Consider the following 17,118-nt stretch of genomic DNA (forward strand, 5'->3'; position numbering starts at 1 on the left):
GTACAAAGTTCCTTAGACAAGAGAAATATAAGATCTGATAGTGTTAGAGTCTTGACAAGTAACAGACTGATTTGGAGGAAAATTGTAGATAGGAAGTTAGTAATGATGTAAATTTTTCATGTAGTACTATCATATCCTGTACACCCTTTGAGGGTACATGTCAGGAATTTGATGATGATGATAATTTTTACAGAAAAAAGCAAGCATTACATATTGTATGTATCTCACCAGAAAATAAAGTGTTCAGCTTGAGATGAACACACTTGTGATTTTTAATGCACTTTCCTGGCAGAAAGAAGGACAATTTTCAACAATAAACATTGTATAAGCAGTGCTAAAGAGTATTTCCCCTAATATAAATTCGCTACTTATAATTACATGCAGGATACAGGCAGACACAAATTTAATGAAGATAAAATTTGATTTTTAAGTCGCGCGGTGAAAAACATATGAAAAGATAAAGGATTACTACAATTTGTAGACCGTGTTTTTTATCAGAACCGTGTTGTATAAGTACATTCAACAAGGGTTACTACAATTTTAGACCACGTTATATTGAAACTGCGTTGTATAAGTACCACGTTATACAAGGGTTATCTGTATTTAGAAATTTATGTACAGCTAATCATACAAATACAACATTCATTTTACAAATGATATTTTATCTTTTTCAATTTAGCTACTTGAATACAAATTCTACCCCACGGTTCTTTATAAACTGGTCAATAACATCACCATAAAAACTTGGTTGTAACTTAATTTTCCCAAGCAACATGCACACTTGTAAAGGCTGGCTGAAGCTCACTGGCTAGAGCTACTTTGACTGAGTATGGCCTGTGTTTAAGCAACAGAGTGAGATGACGTGGATGGAGCGGAAATGGCTATGTGCGTGCATGATATCGCAGTGCTAAAGCGAGGACCTGGATGCTCCCACAACTGAGCAAGCCAATTTAGCTTGATTAGCATCGGCCTTCAATACAACACAACGCAAAGCTCAATTATTGTCATGCAAGCATAAGATGCCTTCTGTCTACAAAAATAAAAGCCTAAATGGAACGCTTATAAATGCATGCATTTATTGACAAATAAATATTACTTCTTTCTCAATTAATGAGCTTGCGCAGCAAGCATAGAGAATTCGCCACTGCAAGGTACCAAGACAGAGAGAGAGAGAGAGAAGCTATTCAAAACGTTACAGATGTATGATGTCAATGGGACATTATATCAAGCAATACTTAGTCTTCCTTCAATTATAACTGCTGTAAATCAGCAGTTATAATTGAAGGAAGTACAGGAAAATGGTTTAATGTTAAATCTGGTGTCAAACAAGGATGTACATTATCCCCTCTGTTATTCATTATTTATATGCGTCACATCATGAAGAAAAGTGGTATTAAACCTGATATCAAAATTGGAGATGTTAATCTCAATTCTTTACTTTATGAAGATCATGTTATACTTTTAAATAAATCTGCTACAAGTCTGCAAAATTCCCAGACTAAACTGAATTACTGTAGTAATAAATTTAGTATGAAAATCAGCAATAGCAAGACAAAGACAATGAAAATAGGCAGAGGCATTGAAAATATCGACTTTCATTGTCTTTGACTAACTTCTCTCTTATTCCATATAAATTTATTCAGTTGGCTTCCTACCTTATCAGCTTTGTTGATTCTGTTGTCTATTTCCGTATTTCATTTACTATCTTCACTAAAAATCATGCCTAAGTAGCTGAAATGTTTTACTTCTTCTATTGGTTCTCCATTCGGCTACTTAGGCACGATTTTTAGTGAAGATGGTAAATTAAATACAGAAATAGACAACAGAATCAACAAAGCTGATATGGTAGGAAGTCAATTGTATAAATTTATATGGAATAAGAGAGAATTTAGTCAAAGACAATGAAAGTCAATATTTTCAATGCTTCTTGCCTATTTTCATCGTCTTAGTCTTGCTATTGCTAGACAAAATGTACCCTCAAGGAACACCATGAGGGTATATGTCAGTTATTTGATGTACATTATCCCCTCTCTTGATGATGCATTTACTAAAGTATACTGGTCCTGCAAGGACTTTCCCTTCAAAAATATCCTGTCATGTCATCTTCATCCAGGAGGTTGGCTATCCATGAATCTTCATCTATTTCTCTCTTATGCTGTTCTCTTGCACTCTGCATAGTTCAGGCCCAGCGTATCTTTTTATGCTTCTGAACCATCTGTGTTGCTTTGACTTGAATTCATTCCTCTAATAAATTCTTTTTGAAGACTTTCATGCCTCAACACATGACCCATATATATTGTTATTTTTTTGTATGTTTCTTTATTAGTTCCAATTTAATACCTATTATCTTCAAAACTTCTTCATTTCTCTTCTTCCAAATCCAAGAGATATTCAATGCTCTTCTGTACGTCCACATCTTCTCAAAAGCATCAATTCCTCTACTATCTTCTTTGTTTACTGTCCATGTTTCTGCTCCATAGAGAAAGGTACAAATAAAACATTTAATCATTCTTGATTCAGGTTTTTTTTTGTCTTATTTCTCTTGATGTTAGTATATTCTTCATTCTGTTAAAGGTTGATTTTGCAATTTCTATTCTTCTCCTAATCTCTCTTTGCATTTTTCATTCTCTGTAATTAAGTGCAGTAAATAAGTATAACATTTAACTTGTTCTCTAATTTGTTTTTAAACTTTAATTTGCAGCTTTTGAAATATATTTTTCTCTGCTTACTAACATAGCTTTAGTTTTTTTGGAATTTAATGTAAGGCCATATTTTTTACTCTGTGTATTTATTTGTTGTATTAACTTCTGCGCATGTTCCTCTTTCTCAGCAATTAACAGAGGATCACTTACATAATGAAGGTTATTTATATTTCTTCCTGCTCTTTTTACTCTCTCCAGTCTTTCATACTCTCCAAATTTTTTCATTGTAGGGACTGAACAGAAGAGGAGAAAGCACATATCCCTCTTAACAGCTTTTTTGTGTTTGGAAAGTTTCTGACAGCTCACTGTTGATTTTTATGTCATTCCTACCTATGAAAATACTAATCTATAAAATTGAAAGTCACATCTAACTTTTTGCTACAGTTAGTACAATTCAGATCACCAGACAAATGTCTGTTTTTCTGCTTCCAAGCCAAACACTATCTGAAACATTTCTCTTATGAAGCAATTTTTACACATTAGTAAAAAGTAAAAGACTATTTAAACAGTATATATGGTGAAGTTTGCATCAGGATATGAGTGCGTTTGTGTGTAGCGAGCTGTCAAATTCCAATTACTTGTCTTCTGTAACATTAATGGGGTATACTTCAAATGTTTATGCAAAAGGTGAAAGGTCTTTCACAATTAATTTGACAATGGTATATACAAGTGTGATTTCTAACACAGCATTATGGTAACCAAACTGGATATGTTTTTTAATCTCAGTTCAAATCCTAGATAACATTTTCTAACTGTTTCAGGAAAAAATATGACTCACTTTTAATGACCAAACCATATATAATTTGTCTGTATAATAACTAGTTAATAACATCATTATTAACTAATCATCAGACCTGTTAATAACATCAAATAATATGGCTGGATATATAACAAATGTTTTGTCACAATGATAAAAGTGATCATGTATTTTAATTTAGAGTAGTAACAAATCATATGGGAGTTTTGCTATAAGGGGATATATGTGTAACTTCAAGGTAAATGATTATAACAAATGGAGAAGCAGATTGTAGCTGTATTATGGTAGAAAATCTACAATGGATGGGAATGGACAAGAGTTCAAGCAACAGCTACTTAAGCAGATGATGTTATGCAACCATCTAGGATAACCAAGCACATAAGCACTATAATGAACAGAGCTGGAGAGGGTGATAATAAGTAAAGTTGAATCAGAATTTGGGAGGAAGTCAGCTGAACAGGGCAAAGGAAATCTAAAACAAAAAAGAATTACCAAGGAAGTGTAAAAATAATCATAATTTAACAGTATGAGTATTTTTACAAATTGTTCATATTAGTATATTATTAGTTTTTGTTTCGTAACACGTATATCAGCACTAGTGCGATGTGCCCGTTATTGATATTATTGTCAAAATGAAATGCAAACCATGGGAAATTGATGTACTTAACTAGATTGTGATAATTACGTTACTTTCATTTCTTTTTATTGTAGTTTAAAATTATTAAGTGTTGTGTTTTATAAAGACATTCTTATTATGCTAACTGAAGACGAGTCAGCCATTATACCTAACTTCTTGCTTGCCACTTTCACTAAGTGCATATGCCCACCGAGGGATGTGATGTGTGATTGACAGCTAACAGAGAGAGTGTTCGGTATCAAGGTAACTGGAAAAACAAGAGAGCTAATGGAAGTTTAAGAATGCAGACCAGAGAAATTTTGTTCTTAGACAGTTTAAGTTTTACATGACAGTCAGAAGAATATTAATAGAAGATTCCAAAAAGAAATCGTAGAACTGTGAGTCTTTAAACTGGAGAAGTTGAGAATGTCAACAAGTATTTAGTAAATAAAAGAAGATATTGCAGTCAGTGTTCTAAAGCAGGGTTTCCCAAATTGTGTTCCGGGGAAAGTGATTAAGTGTTCCATGATGTCAGTGACCAAGCTGTGTATTTTTAAACATGGAAGTAATTTGGGAAAGGGAATACTGCTGTTTATGACCGGGCATAAAAATTGTCTGCAAGCTGATTACAACAATGGATGGTGTATTCTCTGTTCTCAAAACTGAACGAAATAACATCTGTATTGCAAATGTTAGTGACCAATCAGCAAAGAAGTATAAAGAAAATTTTTCCACTGAAATTGAAGATCAAAGTAGTGTGTATCTGGTTCTCAAATCTAATAATACTGAATACTTTCTTTGCAAGTTTGTATTGTAAAGTGAAAATGCTTGTTTCAAAACTGTAGTGCTGTGATTTTTTAAAAGTAATAGGCCTACAGATTTAAATTTTAATATGAATAAAAGACAAGGGACTTTGTTTAATTTTGGTGTTAAGAAATCTCTTATTGAAGGTGTTTGTGATGCAACAGATAGTGATTCATTCACCTACAAAGTGATCTCCAGGATATACAAAAGGAGGGGGGGAAACTACTAGCACACAGGAGAAAAAGTCTGCATTCATTTGTAAGTACTTATAATATTATAAATTTTTGGCGATCAGAATGGGATATGTCAGTGAAAATCAGCACAAATTAATTTAATGATGTTGGCCTGAGGAAACTACAATATGCTAGAATATTTCATTAGTCCAGTGATTGATAACTCATTTAAATGTAATTTTATATTTGTCAACATGTCACACCGTATACATAAGTGTACTATGTACTAATACTCTTTATGATTATGCCATAATTAATTATTAATACATTACAAAATAACCAAGGCGTTCCATGAAAATTTCAGGAATTGTGAAGTGTTCTGTCATAGCAAAATCTGGGAAACACTGTTCTAAAGGAATCTTTGAGAAAACACTGACTGGAAAGTTTCATCTGTCTTAAGGATGCCGGATCTATTTGTTATTTGTACTGAAAAAGGCAATGGAATTAGCTCAACTTAGATATGTTGTTTATAAAGTAGTAGAAGAACCTTTTTTCTCTGGCACAGTCAATTGTATATCAAATAGAACTGCAAGAGGTAAGAAGTATTTATACTTCAGTGAGGAATAATACTGTATACTACAAAAGGGTGATAAAAAAAGGATTCCATGGAAAAGAAGAAGGAAATGTTAATATTTCAGAAAAGGCCCTAACAAAGAAACTGACTGTGAACATTTTTGTTATTGTGAAAACAAAGTGTTAGACATGATTAAGTATATGTTAAGCAATCCAGTAATAGAATGAGTCAGAGAATGGATGATTTTAATATTTTTGGATAAGAAAATTTCTGAAGTGTAGATTTATTTCAGAAGGCCTTGGATCCAGTATTTTGTAGTTATGTAATTTAATTTAAAGCGTATATATATATCTGTTTTAGTTTTATTAAATGTGTATATTTTTTGTATTTGGCCTTGAGTCGGTGATTTTCCAGATTCTAAAAAAAATAGTTAAAAGTCATTGCACCAATCGGAAATGAACCCTTGTGTAAACAATAAAAACACTCGGAACAAAAAATCTTTATAGAAGCAATCGCTAATCTCTAACAGAACAGGCCAAAGGAAATTCAAAACAAAAAAGAACTACCAAGGAAGGATAACTTTCGTCACTACATATGATAGTAAAGTGTTGAACACCCAAGAAATAGCTGAGTTATTAAGTATTTGTTTAAGGTATACATTCCAAAAAATATTATTTCTCTGTAAGCTTAGGAACTAGGATGAAAAGACAGAATGAATGAAGTGATGATATTAAAAATGTTGCAACAGTTTAACGCATAAAGTGGGATAAGATGGAATAACAGCACATGTGCTAAGGTAATAAGACAACTGAATTAGCATTGCAACTAACTTGTTGTTCAACTGCAGATTCGACATGAGCACAATTCTTAATGAGCAGAAGGAGACAAGATAATTTCATCACACAAGGATATAACAATAACTAATGCAGCCAATAATAGACCAATCTGTATCTCTGGGACAATCATTAAGGTACTGGAGAGGTTGGTCAGAAACCACATTCAGAGGTGGATAGATATTATCTTGATCATTTATAGAAAAGAAATTGACTTCATTAATCACCTTGCTGGCTAAGATGCATTTATTATGCAAAACATAGATACAAAGCATATCAGTGAATACCATTTAGATAGATGGCCACCTGATGGTTAAAGGTAGGACACACTTTAGTAACAGTAATAGCAGAGGTAGATAAAAGGAACAAATATATATACTTCTGGATTTTGAGGAAGTATCTCACATGATTCAACATGGAAGAAGACTATTATATAAACTCGAGGGGCATGAATATGCAAAATCAGTTTGTGAGATAAATAGGAGAGCATCTGATTGACAGGTATCAGAGTGATGCATACAGATGCTGAGTTTAATATGGCTCCTGTATACATCAGCATGTGTGTAAAAAACCAGCAGGTAGTACAAATAGCATATGAATGCTGCTTCCATACTGGGCAGTCACATTTTTAGAAATATTTACTGTTTTTGGTAGAATTTTATTTGTAAAATTAGCATTTGTAAAGTGCTTTAATGATACTGAAAATCTCAAATGCAATTTGAACTGATACATACATATATATATACATACACACACATACAATGCTTGGAAAGAAGTCAACAGACACCAAAGTATAAGAAATAAACAGTTATTACACCCAACCTATTAAAATGCAGGACATCCTTTTACTGCAATGACTGCAGCAATCCTATGGGGCATATTTTTCACAAGCGTATGATAGTGATCAATGGAAATTTGGATCATTCTTCCTGTAGGCATGTAATAAGATCCTGGATAGTTGTGGTGTGAACTTCCCTTGATCTCACCCGATGCTCCATTCCTCCCACAAATGGGTTGAGATCAAGGCTCTGTGGAGGCCAGTCAAATGCGATGTCCATGTCCAAAAACCACACAGTTACAGCAGCAACATTGAGAAATTGAGATGGCCCAATTTATCAACAATCTAACAGATAAGCTTAGGTGATGATGGTTATTCATGACTTATTTTTCACGGTATTAACAACACCACAAACACTTTTATCAACAAAGATGTTTTATTAACACGTATATTTCGCTGATTTTCAACTCAGCATCATCAGAGCACAACACACATGTAAACGCGACAGTGAGTGAGTGAAACAATATAATTGCAAAACACAAAAGATCTAAAGTCCTATTTTTGGTGCCCTCTAACGAAAAAAAAAAAAAAAAAAACCGCAGTTATCCAGGAGTTTTTCTTTGGATAACCGTCTCCCAAATTTTTGGCAAATTAATGCAACCATATTTGTTAAGGTTGGGAGAATTCTTCAAAGCCATTGCTGACTCAAAAAATAATCTTTCAGATCTATAACGACTCCTAAATAGCACATTCGTTTTCCTCCATCTAATCCTGTGTGAAGGAGTGTCCAAAGCGTGGTCTGCCAGTCCCGACTTGCCATAGTAATAGTAGCGAATGTATCTTTCATGTTCTTCCAGGTGGATGTTCACTGATCTTCCTGTTTGCCCATAATAGGCCAAGTCACAGTCACATGGAACTTCATACACTCCTGGGTGTGCTGAAGGGTGAAGTTTATCCTTAGGCTAGCGGATCAGAGTTGCCAGCTTGACATGAGGTTTGAAGGTGGTGCGAAGGCCATGTTTCAACAATACTTTGGCTATTTTTTCCGATGTACCTCTGATATAGGGAATAGAAATGGTCATGTTGTATTCTTGTGTATTAGGGGAGGGCAGAGTAATGGGCCTATGTAGTATTTTATCTATTTTGTAGGGATTGTAGCTGTTGGCTAAGAACGTATGGCGCAGGTACTGGAGTTCAGTGGTCAGAGCTGTATCGTTAGAACAACTGGCTCTGGCTCTGTGTGTAAGTGTTTTTAAAATGCTGTACTGTTGGACTGGATGATGATGTGATTGTTTATGTAGGTATCTTCCTGTGTGTGTAGGCTTTCTGTAAATAGAAAAAGATAGTGATCCATCTGAAAGGCAGGTGATTAATGTGTCAAGAAATGGCAAACCGTTATTTGATTCTTTTTCTACTGTGAAGTGAATTTTGGGGTGTTGGTTGTTTAGGTAGGTGACAAAAGCATCCAAAGTGTCTTGTCCATGGGGCCAGATGGCAAACACATCATCTACATAGCGCAACCATACTTGTGGCTTGTATGTAGCTGTAGTAAGTACTTTGTTTTCAAAGTGTTCCATGTAAAAATTTGCTAACGGGGGAGAGAGGGGGAACCCATAGCAGTATCATTAATCTGTTTGTAGAATTCCCCCCCCCCCCATGTAAAGTAACCTGCATTCATGGTAAATTGAAATAATTCAAAAATATCTGGGGGAAATTTAGACTTGATTAAATCAAGAGTGTCTATAAGTGGTACATTGGTATATAAGGAGGTGACATCGAAACTAACCATTATGTCTGAATTTTTTACAAAAGTAGAGGAGTTGCCAGTAAGAGGGGCAAGCGACTTAGCTAAATGCCGGGCCAGTTTATATGTGGGACTATCTATGCTATCAACTATGGGGCGTAGGGAAATATTAGTTTTGTGGATTTTTGGTAATCCATAAATACGGGGTGTTTTAACATGAATTGGTTTTATTTTTGTGATGATTTCTTTGGGCCATGATGTCACTTTTTTCAGTAATTTTCGGACTCTTTTCTTTTGCGACATCATAGGGTCTCGATGTATAATTTGATATGTGGAACTGTCACATATGAAATCTTGCATTTTTCTGTTATACTCTTCTTTATTCATGATAACTGTTGCATTTCCTTAATCGGCTTTTGTAATAATAATATTTTTATTATTATATAACTTTTTTAGGGCAGTTATTTGCTTACATGGCATATTGCATATTGAATATACCACAATCCAGCGATAACTATATTTAGAGTCTGCTACGTGAGGTAAGAACAAAAGGGCAAGAGTAGGAAGGTGGGGGGGATGCAAATTAAGATAGAGGGAAATAACATCATAAGATGGATAGGCTTTGTGAGACAGTGTAGTCGACTCAATATAGAGGACTAAATATAAGGTAGGCAAAATTTCTTTCAACTGGCACACTCCAAGGAATGATAACAATTAAATCATAATTAAACAAAAAGCTAAATAGTTAAAGAACAACAAAAAAATAATAATTTACACTGCCTATTATAAGACATACTTTCACACTTCCTGCACTCCCAGTATCAACTGGTACTATTGAAAGGTGGTGTCAAAATTCAAATAATTTATTCCTTGCCACTACCTCATTAAAATTTTACCAAGGCTAAATTGGGAAGAATTTTCTATTGAGCTAGATAGCAATATTAGGTGAATACTACCTCAAGTCTGAAACTATGACAGAATCTGTGAATATGATTATAGCCACAAAAAAAGTCTCACATAGAAAATATATTGGGATGGAATGAAACATGCAAAAAAGTTGTACAGCAATAGCGTAGATCAGAAGTGGCTGATAAATTCTTTGAATTACGTGAAGATAGAAAAGGAACAAAACAGTCATCATAAATTTGAACTTTAGATGCTCCAGTTAGAAGGAATGGGGTCTTCTCAAAAAGCTCAGATGTAATTAAATACTTGAACATTCTACATTTTTAAATAAATCTTGTTATTTAAAAAATACAATTATCTTGCCAACTGTATCATGTGGCTGAATGCTTTATGAAAAAGATGTCTGGCTCCACAACAAGTGTTACTTACTTTCTTGTTTTCATGAATTTTGTTATTTGTCTTTTCTATGAAATTATTGCTTATGGGTAATTTATGTAAATTCACTCTTGATTATGAACAATATATAAAAGAAAACAGACTGAGTTGTGCTGTGGAGTTAAACACATTTTCAACTCACATCAAAGAAAATGATATTTCTGCACAATTGCATGTAACATGTAGTGAGAATTAAAGAATGCATTACTTTGTTTTGTCATCACAGCATTTAGTTATGATGACATCTAAAACATAACCTATGATAATATTTATTGAAAGAAAATTTTACTCACCCAAGATATTGGGCAAGTAAAAGTTTTTTTGGGCTTAAAGTTGTATTTTTGGAGCCCTGGCCATGGGCGTATAATATTTTCTGATATATTGTTTAATAGTAGTATGACTACATCAATACTTACAAGACATTTGTTTTCAAGTGCATTTTAAGTTTTGATGTAACCTATTAGGCACTATTAGACAAACTTCTGAACAAATGACACAATGTGGCCAATCATGTTTATGCATGAATCCAAATGTTTTGAAGGAAATATTGTGTCTGCTTTTCTTTCTTTTCAATCTGAAGAAGAAGCAGATGCAAAATTAACATACCTCCGAGAAGTGGAAATTAATTTTTAAATTAATCTTAAATGGTATATACATATATGTTGCTCAGCATTTCAGCTGCAGCAGTTAAAAACACTTAGGTCACTTATTAATGGTGTGTGATATTAGTATTTATGCTCTTTGGCAGTGTCAGTAGAAGTTTGACTATTCATTTTGATAAATTATGGAGACTACTACCATGTTAAGAATAATTACTTTAATTTCCTAATGTTCTGATCTTCATATATATATATATACATACATATACACATATATATATATACACACATACACACATATATATATATACACACATATATATATATACACACATACACACATATATATATATACACACATACACACATATATATATATACACACATACACACATATATATATATACACACATACACACATATATATATATACACACATACACATATATATATATATATACACACATACACATATATACACAGAGACAAACTACATTACAATTCAAACAGTATGCCAAAGTGATTCGATCAAATCAGTTTTGCTTTGTAATACTGTTTGAATTGTAATGTAGATTGTATATGTATGAGGGTGGGCTAAGAAGTTCTCGGCCTAACAATGAAAAAACAAATTTATAATTTCAAAATTATTTTTATTTTTCAACATAATCTCCCTTAAGATTAATACATTTATTCCAGTGATGCTTCAGTGCCATTATCCCATCCCTGTATTGATTCTCAGTAAGATTTGCAAAATACCCCTCTACAACTGCAATCACCTCTTGATTCGAAGAAAAATGCTGACCGGCAAGAAAGAGTTTTAGTTTTGGGAAGAGATACAAGTCAGAAGGAGCCAAATCTGGGGGAATAGGGTGGTTGTTCCAACAATTCATAGTGCAGATCCTTTAGTTTTCCCATTGCCAAAACACCTTTGTGGGCAGGTGCACTGTCCTGATGAAAGATGATTTATTTCGTCTGTAAACCTAGTCTTTCAAACAAATTTTTTCGTCTAGTCTGGTTAAAAGATCGGAATAATATTCCCCAGTTATTTTTTTACCATTTTCAAGATCATTAATAAACAAAATGCCTTTAGCATCCCAAAACACCGATGCCATGATCTTTCCTGCTGATGGAACCGACTTATGACTTCTTTGGTGCTGAACATCCGGCTTCTGTCCACTGTTTTGACTGCTGTTTGGATTCTGGTGTGTAATGGTGAATCTAGGTCTCATCATAATAAAACCATAGTAATAAATCGACACACAAAATCAGTTTTATTCTTGTTAAAATGCTCCAAACACTGTTCAGAGATTTTCATGCAAGTACGTTTTTTATCTGCTGTGAGCAAGCATGGCACCCATCTTGCACAAAGCTTGTTCATTTGCAATTCTTCATGCAAAATATACCCTACACATTATTTTGAAATGCCTATAGTCTTAGCAATTTCATGCACTTTCATCAAATACCATATTGTGCACTTGATCAATGATTTCTGGTGTTACACTTTTTTGGATGTTCTTCACGTGGATCATCTTCAAGGCTGGTACGACCACAATTAAACTGGTAGTACCAGCAGTATGTTTTGCAGCCCATTTCTTAGTTGTCGAAAACGAAGGTGAAGAGTAACCATAAACTTTTATAAACTTCGAAAAAATTTCTTTTGCCATTAAACCTTCTTTTACAAAGAATTTTATAACTGCACGATACTCAACTTTCTCCATTTCAAGGGATACAGACAACACTTTTGCTTCAGACAGCTGTATAAAACAAACTACTTGATAGAATGACTTGCAATTTCACAATTTCATATTTTATCATCTATGGTTGAGGCTGAGAACTTTTCAGACCACCTCATATGTCTGTTATTACTGTGCTTCAATTAATATAAATATGTCCAGATAAGTGAGCAGGGTTTCCAGATATACTGGCAGTTGAAGCCCTCAGTACCTGAAGTATCACTTATATTTTTTAACATACAAATCTAAAACTTAAAATTCAGCAGTAAATAAAATCAACTACATTATCAGAATTCTGCTGGCCTGAGTGATTAGATGTCCACTCTCCATCCAACAGGCTACAGGTTTGAATCTTGCCATGGGTATGGATTGTTTGTGACTATCTTTAGGAGGGAAATGAAGTTAAGTGTCTGGTGTGTGACCACAATCCTGCTTATTGGAGGCTTGAAAAATGTTTTCTGTTTGGTCTCTAGAGCAAGGTTTCCAGACTATGTAAAATAAAATTACAGGAAAAAAAAAAAAAAAGAAATTACCCAATTGATGGTACTAATGTAATATAGGCTTACAATTTTTCATGAGTGGGAATCACTTAAAAAAAAAAAAGATTCCTATTTTGTTTCTGAAAAAGTTTCAACTATGCAAAAATGTAATATACAAAGAACACTATCATATTCTTAAAATTTAAAAATACCAGTGAATTCTTTCTTTTCCAAACTTATTTTAAACATTTACACTAAAAACCCAATGCTTTGCCTCAATTTTATTTGCCATTACAGTCAGCTAGGCAGATTGCATCTTTACTTTCCAATCTACAGGTTACGGGTTCAAATCCCATGATCTGTAGGTTGGAATAGCACTGATGTTTGTGAAAGTCTTTAGAAGGTATATGATTTTCAATGCCTGATGCAAGTAACTACTAATCTGTTTATTGGAACCTGAAGTAGCTTGAAAAAGCATGGTCTTCAGAGAGGGTTCCCAGATTATCTAAATTTTAGCCCACTCACAGCAGGTTCAACCCTTCATGGGTGGGATTGTCATAAATAATTACATTTTAATCAAAGATACATTCTTCTTCTTATCAAGGATTAGGCATCTGCTTGTTCTGGCTTCCATCTTGTTTCCTTTATCCACTTCTTTTGATAGTTAATATTTTCCATCCTATATATATGTTCTTTCCATTTCTCTATATTCATTGATCTTTTCATTTAAGCTATATCTGAGAGTCCTGAGAAAGATTAGAGGCGTGAACAGATGGCATCAGTGGCAATATCATATTAAAAATGAGGATATTAGGAAAGAACTTGACATTGTCAGCATCCAGGAATGCATTAGCAGAGCTAATCTCAGATGGTATGGTCACCTAAATAGAATGGGAGAGGAAAGATTAGCAAAACAAGTGTTCTCTGCCAGGTTGGCAGGAAAACGACCCAGAGGAAGACCAAGATATAGGTGGATTGATACGGTACAAAGTGCCTTAGACGATAGAAATATAAGATCTGATAATGTTGGAGTCTTGACAAGTAACAGACTGATTTGGAGGAAAATTGTAGATAGGAAGTTAGTAATGATGTAATTTTTTCATGTAGTACTGTCATATCCTGTACACCCCTTGAGGGTACATGGCAGGAATTTGATGATGATATCTAGCTCTCTTCTAACATCTTTTTATTTATATGATTTAATTTTATGCATCTTTAACTGTTCTTAAAAATCTCATTTCCATAGCCTGCATTTTACTATGATCTTTCTTTTTAAATAGTTCATATTTCTAAATAATATATAATAATACAATTATATAACAAAGTAAGAGTAGCCATTACTTTAAAAAATTTAAGCTGGTTTCTTGTATTACTTTTTTATATTCAGTGTCCTTTTGTTTCCAGATTTTCTAAAATGTATTTCTTTTTCTTTTTTTTTTTTTCAACTATGTTCTTTGTTCTTTTGATAACTTATTATGTAACCTAACTAATTAAATTGCATCACCTGGTTCTATTAGCTTGTGACTATTTTTGATCTAATATGATTTCTGCCTTTAAATGCCATGATTTTTGTTTTATCTTCTATCTTATGTATAGCCATTACAATTAATTTATTCAGATTTAATTCATTCAGAATTAATCCATTAACTCATCAGAAAGAAATAATGGATTAATCAGTTACCTAATAAAGAAATTAAAATTGTTTTGTTTGGCTTAATATAAGATATTGCACTTCTAGTGACAAAATACATTATGATAATACGCTGAAATGGTTAGATTATTATGGCCTTCAAATTTAAATCTGGCTGAACTAAGCAGATGTCAAGCTGCTGGCCAGACTGCCTGAGTGTATAGTGTCTCTACCAACAAACAGATTGCTAGTTAAACTCCAAATGTGGGTATGTATATTTGTAAATGGCTTTAGGTGATATAAACATCTGATGTGTGATCACCATCACCCTGCTTATGTGAATGTCTTAAAGTGGCTTGGAAAAAAATGAATCTTTGGTCTCTAGAACATTTTCAGATTAACTAATCCTTTGCCCACTCATAGTATTAAAAAATTTACTGTAAGTTTATAATCTTTTTATGAGTGGAATTCATATGAAAAAAACAATTTTTTTTCAGTTTCTCATGTTATTCTTTCTACAATCTTTGGTCTCTAGAACACATTTTCAGATTAACTAATCCTTTGCCACTCATAGTATTAAAAAATTTACTGTAAGTTTATAATCTTTTTATGAGTGGAATTCATATGAAAAAAACAATTTTTTTTCAGTTTCTCATGTTATTCTTTCTACACATGATCTAAAAAGTTAAATGTGTAAAAATAATAGCATAAAAAATTCGTTGTTAAGTCACAGTTATGATATCACTGAAAGGTAAATCAAACAAAGGTAAATCAAACCATTTTTAAAAAACTTACTTAAATTTTTTCACACTCTTGAAATCATCTACCTAAAATAGAGAACATTGTTATCAACAACAATATCAATTATAAAGTTCTATATCTCTTAATATAAAGCTGAATGTAATGATTCAAAAGTATTATTCAGTTAGCATCACATATTATCAAAACATGTAAGTCTATTATCCCACAAATAATCAGTTTTCTAAAAAAATTAATATTGCTAATTATATCTACACATGAAACAAGTGATATAATATAAAAATAAAATTTCACAAATCTCTTAGTTTGCCTTAATAGATTTTAACCTTCTTTTAATAACCTTCTGATATTAATATTGTTCCAAAATTAAGAAGTCTAAAAACCATGTGGGAGACAAGATTAGTGTTGTAGGGCACCCAACAGTTGCCTAGAAAACCAAGTTTGATGTCTAAAATAAGGTGGCGTGATTTTGGAATTCCAGGTGGTATACTTAGGATGCAAAATTTGAAAAGTTGAGACACAAAAGAGGGCACAGATTTCTTTAATATAAAAATTCAGTGTTTACTTGATAATGCCTGAAGATTGTAGAAAATGCTTGGTTGTGACACTTCAGTACTCAAGTGAAACAACAGTATACTATCTTTCTGACAAATAAAGAGAAATGATTTCATTTATTTGTTTTCTTAAATGAAGCATTAGTTGTCACATTAATAAATAACAGTAATACATTACTTACGGAAAAATCTATTCATAAAATGGCTTAGATTCCTGAAAATTACTTTTGTGTACCTTCAATTTTTAACATTCAGTTAGCCATTTCAAACTCCGAAGATAACATACCCTATTCATATGTAAATTGCTCCCTTATCTGCAGCTGGATCTTTTCAACTATCTCCCTGCTGTCAGTTCTATAGAACCCAGAAGACCATATCTGTGCAGAGTAGCCCACATGTGGTCTGATCAAAACCTAAAATGGGAGAATAACTTATTAAATTTTAACAGTCTATCCACTATTCATGCCAAGCCTCTAGCAACAGTGACTATTTGCAGCAAATTCCCACTAATTCAGTACTCAGCCTGCAATGTCCTGAGTTCAAAATGCTTAACTTCATACATGGCAACACTGACCTGACATTCATTATCCTATGCCCATAAACCAAATCAGCATGCAAAGATTCAATATCAAGTATGACCCTTATTACTTTAACTCTGCGGCATCAGCATAATCTCTAAACCCATCTCTAATATCATCAACATGCAAGCTATATTTTAGCACATTACCCTTCTTCTCTTAAGCTATACAACTCCATATATAACTTTCTAATATATGTCACTCAGCCGCTCTGCTATCCATGTCACAAACCTATTTTGCATACCAATGCTTCTGAGTTTGGAAAACAAAACTTGGAACATATCATGGTATATCAAGTTAGTAAGGAAGTTGAACTATTTGCTGTCATAATAATGTAAAATAAATCTTTCACCTGCCTATAAGAAACGAACATACTTCAAAAAATATTTGAAAACAACAAAAAACAGCAAACAACAGTTCCTAAAAAAATTCTTAAAAAACAACAATATTCCTAAACAAAATTC

General features: G+C 33.0%; 1 protein-coding gene across 2 annotated transcripts in view; it reads right to left on the reverse strand.

The window, feature by feature from the left end:
* UGP (UDP-glucose pyrophosphorylase) overlaps positions 1-17,118 on the reverse strand; it is a 243,987-nt gene that overhangs the window by 85,139 nt on the left and 141,730 nt on the right. For both annotated transcript variants that reach the window (XM_090398780.1, XM_090398779.1), the window contains exon 10: positions 15,559-15,590. In XM_090398780.1, coding sequence (XP_090254906.1) covers positions 15,559-15,590 — 32 coding nt within the window. The remainder of the gene's footprint in view (positions 1-15,558; positions 15,591-17,118) is intronic.

Source organism: Typopeltis vanoorti, chromosome 10 (genome assembly GCF_054136105.1).
Source record: "Typopeltis vanoorti isolate ZY-2024b chromosome 10, IOZ_Tvanoo_1.0, whole genome shotgun sequence".
NCBI classification, from domain to species: Eukaryota; Metazoa; Arthropoda; class Arachnida; order Uropygi; family Thelyphonidae; genus Typopeltis; species Typopeltis vanoorti.